Genomic DNA, 14,215 nt, shown 5'->3' on the forward strand with positions numbered 1-14,215 from the left:
CTGAATAAAACAGAACATTGAATAAAGCGGTTGTTTATTTTTTAGAACTGAACCAATATTGCTCCACTTTCTAAACAAGACATAACCTTGCATATTTGAATTCAATAGCCTTATACTTTAAGTCTAGAAAAGACATAATTGATTATGATTGAAGTGCTAATAACTAAATTTTCTACTAACTGTTTTCGATATTGTCAACAGTTTTTAAAATACGGCTTGCTGTACCCATTAAAATAGATGCAATTGGAAAATACGGCTTATTCCTAGGTGATGAAATTTTCTTGACAACTTGTAGAGAGAAGTTTCAAATATCATTTTTTATGTACATATTTCTTATTTCAATTTGCAACGTATTAGACTAACCTAATTGTCATGATATGCTAACACCGCAGTATTAAAACGAATAATATGTAAAGCTTTTTCAATTCATTTGAGTGAAATAATATTACCTTTCCCATTTGCATTGCAGAACCTTTTGGTTCGAGTAAATAGAAACTTTCAGGATCCAGAATTGTATAGACGAACGATCTATCAATGAGAAAGTTCAAGGCAGCATACTTCTGTACCAGTGTGATATTCGTTCCAACGTAGTACATAGAGTTTTCTTCCTGAATTATTGTGCTGAAGTGAGCATTACTTGGAGAACTTCTATGCGCTTACTTGGGAACCTCCATCCTTGCTAGTCGCTACTATACATAGATCGTGAGTGAGTGGATTCGGTGACGGTGGCTCCGGCAACTTGAAGGTAGTAGCTGTGCCTAAGCTAGCGTGTGTCTCTCCGTTCGGTGAAATGCCATGCGGCTGCTGCTGGCGGTCGGCTGTCGGCTGGCGCAGTATCGAAATCACCTTTCATTCTGTGATCAAACGTACCCGTAGTTAGTCGCGCATCGGGTCTCGCTGCGCGCTAGTTCCTAGGAGACAAGCTTCACCGTCGCGGTCGCGTAGTCGTCGTCGTCCCCGTCTCGGTGCCAATCGAAAGGGATTTCGTGTGGCTCGCCGCAGTTATTGTTTGCCAAATAGTGCAGGGCGGGTAGTTGCTGGTAGCGGAATAACAATTCCTTAGGTGAGCCGCCAAAGCTATTGCGATGGATTGGAGATTGGATTTTCGTGTTGACTTGCCACGAAACTAGAACACATGGAACGCGAAATTTAATAGTGTTGTATTACTTACCGTTGCACTGTGTTTCCTGAGGCTCGATTCTGTGAACATTGCTGAAAAGCGGATTTATGTTGGGTGTGTTGGAAAAAGGTTAAAGGGTCCGGAAAAAGATTTTTGAATGGTTTGATCTATGAAAAATGTTACTGTTGTTATTTATTTTTTATTTAACGTAAGTGATAAAAGAAAAATTAAGTGTTAAAAGAGTTCTAATTAAATGGAATGAAGAATAGCTTGGGTGGGTTTATCAACCTGTGAAGATCAAGTGTCAGATAGCTTTACCCTCCTGCATGATAATGATGAAAATATTGTAAGAGACATATAGTAAAATAATGCAATATTTTCATGAATAAGATAAAATACACAATAAAATGTACATGAAATTAAATAAAATAAAATGCATCATAGAGGATTATAATGGGTATATGGGTGAGATTGAGTCATCACTTTTACTGACAGTCTAATGATCGACAAATTAAATTTTATCAAGAAGGACTCCAAAAATTGAGTTTTCTTTTTTCGATCAGATGCATTTAATGCATTTTACAGCCATTCTAAGTTGTTGAAACAGTGAGACATTTTTACGTGTTTATATTTCATGATTCTTATGAAGATTTATTTCTATCAGATTTTAGTTTAGATGTTTTTCAAAGTCTACGAGTCGTAATGATTCTTCTTCATTTATGCCCTCTGAATACATCTATGGTAGCTTTTTATTCTTTATTCGAGTTAATTTTGGTGATATATGGTGAAGCTGACCGTTTAACATTTGGGAGTGACATTTGTCTACCTCATTCATAATTCATGATCTAATTTAAAATGCACTTTTTGTTATTGATTATTCTTATATTATTCATATGTTTTTGATATGCTTTTGACTCTTAGTTTTCGACTATTAAAATTAGGAATAGGCTATTAAATCAAAATATTAAAAAAAAAAAGAAAAAGTGACTCAACAGATTTGATTTTTTTAATATACCTCTTTTTTAGATGTACTTTAAATTCTTAATTCTACCCGGATAATCTGGACTGCATAATCGCTGTACAAATAAGGATTTCCTTATTCAAACCTCATCCAAAAAGAACAGCTTATGAGCTAATGATTTTTATTAATTTATTTAACGAACTGTTCGTAAAGTTTATTCAGTAAAACAACGTTCTTTAAACTCTAGGGTGAGATATAAAAATGTTGATGATTCTTGAATGTATCTTCTAGAAACTATTAGAAACAATAAAGTGCACATGTTTACGATTTCGTAGTGCTGCCGCCATCCTTGGATCACCGTCATACCAGTCGTTTCTTTGATCTTGGGGCACAGTGCTTCCAATGACGGATCGAATATCTCTCCTAGCTTCCAATGACGGATCAAATATATCTGCGCCTAGTTGTTCTTTCGTTGGGCGTGCCACTTCCAGCTGCGGCGCGTAGTCTTGGGCTTCAACTCCGACACGTGTTGTACCCTGTCGAGAGTTTTGAGAGCAGGCATACTGCAACGAGGTAGTGGTCGATGGCGATATTCGCACTGCGGTAAGTGCGGACGTTCATGATGTCGGAGAATAATTTACCGTCGATTAGAACGTGGTCGATTTATTTTTCCTTTTCTTGCTTAGGTGACCTCCATGTGGCCTTGTGAATATACTTGCGGGGGTAGAAAAAGCTTTGGACTACCATTCCACGGGAGGCTGAAAAGTTTATGCATCGTTGTTTGTTGTCATTCGATACGATATGTAGACTGTTCGGTTTAATCACCGGTTTCTACATTTCCTCCCTTCCTACCTATGCGTCCATGTCGCCGCTTACGATTTTGACATTCCGCAGTAAGCATCCATCGTATGTTCGCTCCAGCTGTGCATAGAACGCTTTTTTCTCGTCGTCGGGTCGCTCTTCGTGTGATCAGTGCACGTTGATAATGAAGAAACGGTCTTTTATCCTCAGCTTGCACAGACTTCCGTTGATTGTCTGCCCAATCACGCGTTCGCTCATGTTGCCCAGCATAATGAAGCCGGTTCCCAGCTCGTTGGTGGTGCCACAGCATTGGTAGAAGGTAGCTGCACGATGCCCGATTTTCCACACTTTCTGTCCAGCAAATATCCAGCAAAAACGTCGAAGTTCTGGGAATTTGATTCATCGTAGATTATCCTGCCTGCAAACTGCGAAACCTAGCAACTTACAGTTCCATGTTCCAAGCTACCAATCGCAACCCTTTATTCGTCACCTTGGTCTTTGCCGATTACATCGAGTCGTATTATCTCTTAGGTCGTTCGTAATTTTAGGTTTTACAGGCGGTTTATTGGTCCTGCGCAAACCTTCTGTCTCGTCGGAAAGCTGTCGTGTCAGGTCTGTTTAGTGTCCCGCCTAACACCAGGACTTGGGCTTCAGAGTGGCACACGGTCGTTTTGGCGGAACATGCTTGCGGATACTTACATGCAGCTTTTCATAGCTTTCTGAATGATTCACCACCGGCGCTGTGTCGTCTGTCTCTTTTCGTCCTTCGGAAAATTGTGATTGTGTTAGCAAGCAACACCGAGCAATATAACAAACACTCTTTTCAAAAATTCGGATTTTTGCAGTGGTTTGTTGCCCCCTTTTTTTTCAGCCCGAGGCTGGCTCGTCTCGTGTATTGTCTCCTTAAAAGAACCCACTGCCAAACCTCACCACATTCCGGACAGATACCACAGCTCGTAGTTGGCCTGGGGAGGGACGGCCAAGCCTTTGGACCCGAGGCTCAAGAAAGCCCAATCAAAACAAAATCGTATATGATGCTAAAGTGGAGGCGAAATACGTATATGTTGTAAGGGGAAGTACCTATATGGCCTCCAATTTAATAGCATCTTATGTGATGTCATACACGATCTTGTGTTAACTTCCCGAGCAAAGTCAGAAAACATAATGAGAGCATATAGAAAACATATTTTGATTTTGACATCAAATTGAAATTATAATTTGTTTTCAAATATGAATCATCATGATTGATTACATATTTTGATCTCATTTTGCTGTAGATTTCTAAATTGTATGGTCTGACAGCAAACTGTGTAGGTACTTATTTTGTTATAAAAACCAATATCAAAATTAGTTTTCGATTTGCTGTCATCGATAGCAGGAATAGTTTTCGGTTTGATGTCACAGTAAGGTTTTTCTGCTGTAGATTTTGATCTTTTAACCGTTAAAACGACCAAAAGGACATCAACATTAGATATCAAAATTAGGCGATTTCACAACAACAACATTTCTTAGCGCTCAAAACTCTCGACGGTGTACAACACGCGTCGAAGTCGGACGCCGCGGCTTAACATTGGGTGGCTACAAGACGGTAGACTAGCCCAAGAATACGCGCAGCAGCTGGAAGTGGCACTCCCAACGGAAGAGCAGCTAGGCGCAGCGTCTCTTGAAGATGGCTGGAGAGATATTCGATCCGCCATTGGTAGCACTGCAACCGCTGCACTTGACACGGTGCCCCCGGATCAGAGAAACGACTGGTATGACGGCGAACGTGAGCAGTTAGTAGAAGAGAAGAATGCTCGCTTAACTTTTCAAAAGGACCTAAGTAACATTTTTTTCATGAATTAATTTGAGTAGTGCAATCAAAAGCTTTCATGTTTTTCTGTTGATTGCGCTATTCAAATTAATTCATGAAAAAAATGTTACTTAGGTCCTTTTGAAAAGTTAAGCGAGAATGCAGCATGGGCGAGATTGCAGCAACACCGCACGAGGGCGAACGAGGCACGATATAAACAGGCGCGGAACAGACAAAACTCGATTTTCCGGAGGAAAAAGCGTCAGCAGGAAGATCGAGACCGTGAAGAGACGGAGCAACTGTACCGCGCTAATAACACACGAAAGTTCTATGAGAAGTTGAACCGTTCACGTAAGGGCCACGTGCCACAGCCCGATATGTGTAAGGACATAAATGGGAACCTTCTTACGAACGAGCGTGAGGTGATCCAAAGGTGGCGGCAGCACTACGAAGAGCACCTGAATGGCGATGTAGCAGACGAAGATGGCGGTATGGTGATGGACCTGGGGGAACGCGCGCAGGATATAATTCTACCGGCCCCGAATCTTCAGGAAATCCAGGAGGAGATTGGCCGGCTGAAGAACAACAAAGCCCCTGCCCGAGCAGCACAAGTCAGTCACAATCGGTTGCAGCAACTTGTTTGTGACTTAATCTGGTCACATACGAGTTGCAGTAACCTAAGTGGAACATGCGTGCTGCTAGGGTGGAGTTGACCAACTACCAGGAGAGCTATTTAAACACGGTGGTGACGCACTGGCTAGAGCTGGGTCATTACCAAGATTTGGGAGGCGGAATTTTTGCCGCAGGAGTGGATGGAAGGTGTCGTGTTTCCCATCTACAAAAAGGCGATAAGATGGATTGTAGCAACTACCGCGCAATCACATTGCTGAACGCCGCCTACAAGGTACTCTCCCAAATGTTATGCCGTCGATTAGCACCAATTGCAAGGGAGTTCGTGGGGCAGTACCAGGCGGGTTTTATGGGCGAACGCTCCACCACGGACCAGGTGTTCGCCATTCGCCAAGTACTACAGAAATGCCGCGAATACAACGTGCCCACACATCATCTATTCATCGACTTCAAAGCTGCATATGATACAATCGATCGGGACCAGCTATGGCAGCTAATGCACGAACACGGATTTCCGGATAAACTGACACGGTTGATCAAAGCGACGATGGATCGGGTGATGTGCGTAGTTCGAGTTTCAGGGACATTCTCGAGTCTCTTCGAAACGCGCAGAGGGTTACGGCAAGGTGATGGTCTTTCGTGTCTGCTATTCAACATCGCTTTGGAAGGGTCAATACGAAGAGCAGGGATTAACACGAGTGGTACAATTTTCAATAAGTCCGTCCAGCTATTTGGCTTCGCCGACGACATAGATATTATGGCACGTAACTTTGAGAAGATGGAGGAAGCCTACATCAGACTGAAGAGGGAAGCCAAGCGGATCGGACTAGTCATCAACACGTCGAAGACGAAGTACATGATAGGAAGAGGTTCAAGAGAAGACAATGTTAGCCACCCACCGCGAGTTTGCATCGGTGGTGACGAAATCGAGGTGGTAGAAGAATTTGTGTACTTGGGCTCACTGGTGACTGCCGAAAATGATACCAGCAGAGAAATTCGGAGACGCATAGTGGCTGGAAATCGTACGTACTTTGGACTCAAGACGCTCCGATCAAATAGAGTTCGCCGCCGTACCAAACTGACAATCTACAAAACGCTCATTAGACCGGTACTCCTCTACGGACACGAGACCTGGACGATGCTCGTGGAGGACCAACGCGAACTTGGAGTTTTCGAAAGGAAAGTGCTGCGTACCATCTATGATGGAGTGCACATGGCGGACGGTACGTGGAGGAGGCGTATGAACCACAAGTTGCATGAGCTGCTGGGAGAACCGTCCATCGTTCACACCGCGAAAATCGGACGACTGCGATGGGGCTGGCACGTAGCCAGAATGTCGGACAGTAACTCGGCTAAAATGGTTCTCGACAACGATCCGATGGGCACAAGAAGGCGAGGTGCGCAGCGGGCAAGGTGGATCGATCAGGTAGAAGATGACTTGCGGACCATCCGTAGACTGCGTGGTTGGCGACGTGTAGCCATGAACCAAGCCGAATGAAGAAGACTCTTATATACCGCACAGGCCACTTCGGCCTTAGTCTGAATAAATAAATAAATAAATAATTACCACCGCTTGTTACGCGTGTAGATCTGAACTCCTCATTTCTGGAATTTCTTGGATGATCTGTCGCTAGCCCCTCTTTAAGTAGGTGTCATATCATTATTATCCTACCCTTCCTCGTAACGGAGAAGATGGGCGTGGCCGGCAATGGAAGTTTTCATGCTTTTCTTACTCTGCCTTCTGCTGTCTGGACAGCTGTTTCTTCCCCAACAGCTCTCCATAAGCATTCAGATTAAGAGTGTTAAAGTTAATAACATGACAGCTTTCAGTATGTAATCTACGAAATACTCCGTTACTAACGCAACGCAACGCAACATGCCAATAGATTGTTGGTTACGCGTGTAGATTTGTAGTCGTCATCTTCTGAAATGTCTTGGATAACAAAGAATATCTTCCGAAAACAGATTCTATTTAACGTAATACAAGGGACACATAATATATACAAAACAGGCCTTTGACCGCATTATATGAATTTAGGCCATTTTTATTTAACTCGGCGCATTTATATCGCGCAAAAAACTGATTTGGTATACTTGTCGCACACCAATACCAACACAATTATTCAACAACAAACCATCGAATATTGGTATGGACGAATGAAAACTTCTTTTCTTAATTATTTATTGCACCAGAAGCACGTAGTAGAAAGACGAAACTCTTAAATTAGTGTTACTCACAAATTGGTTAGAATCAGTCGTTGTGCTGTTGTTTAATTAGATTTGAAAAACAAGCAGCACCCACTACGACGGGTATAAGCTTCCTACTCTACAAGATAAAGATTCGTGCTGTCCAATGAGCAGCTCGAAGTTGTTCCCGTCCTGCTCGTTATTTTTTGTCAACAATTAAAAACATGAGAGGGATGGGAATAACTTCGAGCTGCTCATTGGACAGCATTATTGTCGCTTCGCTTCCCTTTGTTTTGCTGTCCGAAACGTGTTGGGTACAGAACTGTCAAATCGTTTGGATTTCTCCTTCATTGAAAATTAACGCCCTATCCTCGCCAGCAAGAAGATATTCCGGACAGTGATGGCTACGATAATCGTTATTCATTGTAGAGTAAATCTTTAACTTCTTTAACCCCAACACTGCATAAATTCCACACATTTTTATCAAAAAAAAAAACATTAATTTAACTCATGATGTTTATTAGTGCACACATAACCATTCTCCACGCGAAGTACAAATAAGCTATTTTACCAAATTGGTGAAATGACAGGAAACCAAACACTAATATTTACTTTTTCTACGGAACACGGAGTGAAAATGAAACAAAATAAAAATAACAAAATAAAACGGAATAATGATGGTTGCCGTGCAAATTTGCCAAAACAAAACGTTTATAGAATTTTTAATCAAATAAAATGTACGTGTGGCCTCTAATATGCAGTTATTGAATGCATTTGTGGATAAAAATTGCATATATTTGGATCCCCAAATTGCAAAAATATATGTGTGCGACAAATATATTCAATATGAAGAATTTTCTCAGTGAATGATAATATTTGAAATCAATGATGTGTTGCATATTTTTACATCTAAAATCCTAATTTCAACTACCTGGCGAAAATGGTTAAGAATCTTTAGCGTAATGTTTGACGTGACAAGTTATGATCGAAGAATGATGATACACGGTTAAATGTTCTCTGAATTCCAACAACTGCTCCATACATTCCGTAATTCGTGCAACGATATGGTGGTCTTAATATCTGCTGGTCTCTCAGACCACAAGGTTGACGATGATATTAATGTGCTCCAGGATTTTTTCTATCGAACTTCAACTAACAAAATGCTATGTCGGAAAATAAGGCTTGCTGACGATAATTCATCTTTGTCTTGCACATGCAGAGAAAGGGTAGGTTTTGGTTTCATCGGGAAACACTTTGAAAAACAAATCTTATCCTTTTTGTGCGCGTGCAAGATGATTGAACGCCAGCAAGCTCTATATGTTTAACTGATCCTTGACATTTGACTATTCGACCATGAAATCAAAATTAGGTCAGCAATTAAAAATCCATGTTCTATCTGTAAGACGAGAGAATGTCACAAAAAAAGTACTTGTCACTTATATTTAATGCAGCAGAGCTTTCTCTTCAGATATTATTCCATAATCTTAAAGTAAGGTTTTTAGAGAATCAAATTGCTTAAAATAAAGCTACTAAAATCGATTAGTTGCTGACAATTAGTCGGAATAGTCGATTTACACTCGATAATCAGTTAATTGAAAAATCACCGATTGAAACGCTGACACACGGCATACAAAACACAAGGCAGACTCAGCACGTATGTAGACATTTGTCGTCACTACTATCTTCACACAAGCTGAACTTAAACGGTGCTCTATAGAGTACACGCTGATTGTCACTTTCTCAAGCCCCATATGTCCCTTCTTCTCTCATTAAAAAAGCAAAAAAAAAATCCTTCAGCATAGGATGCAAAGCTTGCTTTTTCTGAGTTGTTTGAACAATGAACATGTTGCATTTGAGAAACCGATTAATTTCTCGAAAATTTAACTCCAGAATAAACATGCCTCAACATCATGTTTTTTATCCCAGAACAACGATTTACTGCCGGTGGACGCATAATTGTCCTATGTATATAGGAAATCCCAGCAAACATGGGACAATTATGCGTCCACCGGCACTATATGAGTCAATCACTTCATTCATTCAATTTAATTAATAAGCCTTCCCGAAACCCTTTGTGAAAACCGGTAACTGCATTATTTTGCAAATTCCAAGATATTTGATCGACCAGGTAATCTCGCTATGACTACTAAGTCTAAGAATTTCAAAACGAACTTTTAAATAATATATTTGACCTATCGAACAATAGATTCCTTCATTTCTAGTTCAACTGGTCATCTTATGTACACTAAAGCCACCAATTGTAAACATTTCAAACAATATTGTGATACCACAATCAAGGCTTCCAGGACTCACAGTAGGAGTTTCTAGAGCGTAAACCATTTTCCGGTGGCCTTTCCAAACCACAAATAATTATCTGGGGGTCTTTCAGACCCGCCTTGTTGTTTTTGCAAACCACAAACCATTTCTTTCAGTAGAAGCCTAAGCACTAGAACGATAGTTGCGCTGTAGTCATAATGTTTCATCAAATTATGCTTCAATAGGCTGAGCTTGGCTGTTTATTATGTACCATGTTATAGTAAATGTTTCGTTTCACCAATAACATCGGTTTGACATTCATAAAGCCAGTACTTTCACGAATAGGAGCGACACTAACAATCTTAAGGTTCCCCCAAACACATGCGACGCGATACGATTCTATCGCTTGGCGACTGAGATTCTGTCGCCGCTGGTATGGAAGCGTAAATGGAACATTGTCTGTAGCAACCCATCGATAGATTCGCTAGTTGTCGCCGTCGTGGCGATTAAATTGCTTAGGTCTGGAGGATCCTTTATACTTTTGAATCAACTAGTCTTCCAGACGCGCCTTGTTGTTTTTCGAACAATTTCTATTTTTGGCACATTAACCATTTGAATTCAACTCACCTTATGAAATCAGCATCAGGATCCTAAAAGTAACCTGGAAAGATCGCCAAAATGTGTGACTCCAAATGGCCGGATTGAAATAGGATGGCAACGGCTCCCCGTGGTTGCGTGCGCACGCCACGGAGATCTGACAAGAAGCGGGCGAGTCATGGCTTGCTGTTTACGATTGACACGCTTCGATGGGACTCTATATGCACACGCTGATAGTAAGTTACTCAAACCCCATATTTGGCAATTCGTAAACCAAGACAAACCTCTGCCATAAAACTCCAATTCCAAAATCCAATAAATTCCGTTTGAACCCGTAATTAGTGCAGAGGTCAGCTTGCAGTGGGCGGATGACTGCATCATTAATTCCATCTCCGATAGGCCGTCAGGATATTGGCTATTTAAAAATTCTACAGCTCTTGGACGGTGCACAATTAGGTTGGAAGATAAATTCTATGCCAAATCTATACTGCCGTCATACGCATAGTTGTCCCATGTTTGCTGGGATTCCCTATAGACATGGAACAGTTATGCGTATAATGGCAGTATAGGTTCTTTGTTAAATTATACCCAACCGGTGATTGTTAGATTTTACAACAATTCTGTATAAGAACCTTTCAAAACCTGTGTAAGAACTGGGCATATGCAAAAATGCTAGATTCTTATACAAATATTGTATTACAATTGTGCGAACTATTATTGCAATATTTGTTTGTAAACTTACATTTTTTGTATAATAATTCAACAAATTCCCATATTAGAGTACAGATTTCATGCCTCCGAAAACACTGTGCATTGAATGTGCAACATTTGTGGTTTTAAACATGATCGGTTTCTTATCTTTGTTATTTCAGAATGAATTGCAGGCTTGTGGTGTGGTTCTGCCTTCTGGTACCGCTGGTTGCGTCGCTGCCCCAGGAAGAAGGCCTACGATCGTTACTGTTGCGAAGGGGTGGCCGCCCTGGCGCTAAAGGTCAGTTGCAATTGTTGGGTAATGATAAGACTATTGGTTCTGGGGAGAGTTTTTCGTGTTGTAACGCACACGTTACTCATAAACGCACTAACTTTCATCACCAACTTCATAATCATCACCATCTCCACCATCATGATCACCACTCACGACGTAATCGGCACATTAATGCAAACCATGTTCAGCATAATTCTCGCTTATCTCATCATAAATCCATCGTTGATAACCCGAATGGCATACATAAGCGGCCGGGCAATGGAAGCTTAACTGACGCACAAAAGCTGCTTTTAGACACAGACATCGGTAGGGTGGCGGAGAGACACGACCCACAGCTACGACAACTTGCCTCCGAGAGTTTTACGTCCTTCAGTGATTATTTTCTCGATAACCTGAAGAAGAGTAATGCAGCGGTGGGTTTTGCATTTGCACAATCCGCTACCACAACCAGCGAGAGTGCAGCCAGTGAAATCCCGTTTTACGACGAGGTCGACGACGATGCAAAATCAGTTGCTAATGCTACGACTGTTGGGTCAGGTGGCACCACTAATCACCATTCCAAGTCCAAACGACCAGCATCACTAACACTACATCAATCGACAAACTGGTTTCCTGGCAAAGTGTGGGGTGAAGGTACCGAATGCAAGTTTGGACCAATTTTGGAATATGTTTTACAGCGAATTCAATCATTGTTTTCAGTTTACAAACATGAGGACCTCAGTAGACCTGGTATTCCGATAGCCGATGCTATTGAAACTAAATCTGAAGAGGTCAAGACCACGGAAGCCACGACCACCACAACCAGCAGCACTGTAGCGGCTCCAGTTCAGAAGAAGGGTTTGCATTCTCTATTAGCCCGCAAAAAGTTTGCCTACTCTCCAAAGGAGGCCAAGGCCAAGGCAACAGAAGATTCCGCTACTTCGCCAAGCACAACGTTGAAAACTACAACCACTACCGAGTCTCTCGAAAGCTCTTCGGTTTCTTCTGCAGCAACTAGACGAAGCCGCCCAACTCGGCCACCACCGGTAGCTCGATCCCCTGGAACTAAGGCTATTCTGACACCACGTGTTCCACGAACCTCCACTAAACGAACAACAACCACAACTGCTGAACCGGAAACCACTTCAGTAACAACACGAACCACGAGACGTCGTGGAGGAGGACGTCCCACTCGTCCTTCGGGTTCAGCGTTCCTAGCGGGGAAAACATCAACTACTACAACAACCACCACAACCACTTCTACTACGACAACTACTACGCCGGTCCCCACCACAACAACCACAACCACAACCCCTCCACCGCCTTCATCTACCAGCAGCAGCACATCAACGTCAACCACCACGACGACCGCTTCATCTCCGTCCAGTGTGGCGGAAGCGGATGCAGTCCCGGAAGCTCCAACGGTTGTTTCCACTTCGGAGCTAGCATCACCCTCTCCCGCGGTAATCGCACAAACGGTGTCACCAGCACCGACATCCACGGCTGCCGCCCCCGCTTCCGTCTTGAGCAATACGATTCCACTGACGGCCGAAGCCACCGTTGCCAGCGAGGTTGTCGACAAGAATGTGCGGCTACTGCCAGCTGAACCGGCGCCGGTGGTTGAACCCCAGGTGGATGATGTGGCTCCGATCCACGAGTTAGTTCAAATTTAAAACGACAGGACGAGTTTGCGCGGATGAGTGTGCATGGGGTTGAGAGAAACTAGAAAAAGGATGAGCTATGTATGTTCGTAGAGAAAGCCAAGCGAACGAGTGCAATTTGGTGGATGTTAGCGGTTCTGATTTCCGTCCGAATTTTTATTTAATCTCAAACTATAGGCTGTTGCTAATCACCGCCAGCACTTGTTTCGCTTGTCCCGGCACGGTATGTTTGAATAAAGTTTCCTTTTTTTGTGAATATATGATTTCAATAAATCGACTTTGGAGTATTTTATATACTGGCGGAAGGTTTTTTATATGCTTCGAAAAGTCCTGACAAATCCGATAGATTCCAATAAAAAAATATTGGGTCCATCCTAGATACAATAAGCTTTACTATTCATTCGTGTTAAACTATGCTCATTTAAGGATTAGTCCAGCATGCACTCAATAGGTATTAAACTGTATACATGTCAAACATTATTGTTGTATCGTGTCATATGCTGTAGCTATAACTTATGGCCCTTATAATTGAAATACATTCAAAAAATTAGACGACGAGATTATAATACCTACATTCTTAACATTAAAAAAAAAACGATATCTTGATTTTCCGCGATTTGAAAAATTTGAAGCAAAACATCACTTTTATGTATGAATTACAATACAGAAGCTCTGACTTTACTAAATGTGAAGACACTACCGCTCGATGTAAACTACGCAAAACCTCTTAGTGAAATGAGAATCGTAATATCATGTAAATATTAATTACAATTACATGAAACAATCCCAAATTTTAACCATAAATTATGTGAAGTGTAAAATATTTACGTTACAAAAAGATCGTAGTCTGTTGTCAGCATACACATTTTTTTTCAACCACCGCCAACGACCATCAGAGATGTTACTTGGACCGCTACCGGCGAAGACATCGTCTCAAGTTAATTCAGAAAACTGCTTTCCCTCGCGCGTTCATGGTTTTGCTGGAAATCATCGTGCGGTCGTCATCCATCAGCATCTTCAGCGCTCAATGGAATTTGTTTAAAAATCTCAGTGAAGCAGGTTTGTCGGCAGCGAGTTAAAAAATAGGAGAGAATATTGCACTTGCACAATTCTGCTGTCACCGACGACAACCACTCAATGATTTATCGCTTTTCTACTACAGACGCCATCTTCATGAATAACTTTCTGCAGCAACAGATCGTAGACGGCCGCCACTGGCAGAAATTCCTCTCAATGCCCCTTTTCC

General features: G+C 41.8%; 1 protein-coding gene across 1 annotated transcript; it reads left to right on the forward strand.

Annotated features, from left to right (window-relative positions):
* The first annotated feature begins 806 nt into the window (after positions 1-806).
* Positions 807-13,261, forward strand: LOC134210837 (integumentary mucin C.1-like). Its single transcript, XM_062687170.1, has 3 exons — positions 807-1,063; positions 11,217-11,335; positions 12,029-13,261. The coding sequence occupies exons 2-3, from the start codon at positions 11,218-11,220 to the stop codon at positions 12,979-12,981; spliced, it is 1,071 nt and encodes a 356-aa protein (XP_062543154.1). The 5' UTR covers positions 807-1,063; position 11,217; the 3' UTR covers positions 12,982-13,261.
* The last annotated feature ends 954 nt before the right edge of the window (positions 13,262-14,215 follow it).

This window comes from Armigeres subalbatus, chromosome 2, assembly GCF_024139115.2.
Source record: "Armigeres subalbatus isolate Guangzhou_Male chromosome 2, GZ_Asu_2, whole genome shotgun sequence".
In the NCBI taxonomy this organism is placed as follows: Eukaryota; Metazoa; Arthropoda; class Insecta; order Diptera; family Culicidae; genus Armigeres; species Armigeres subalbatus.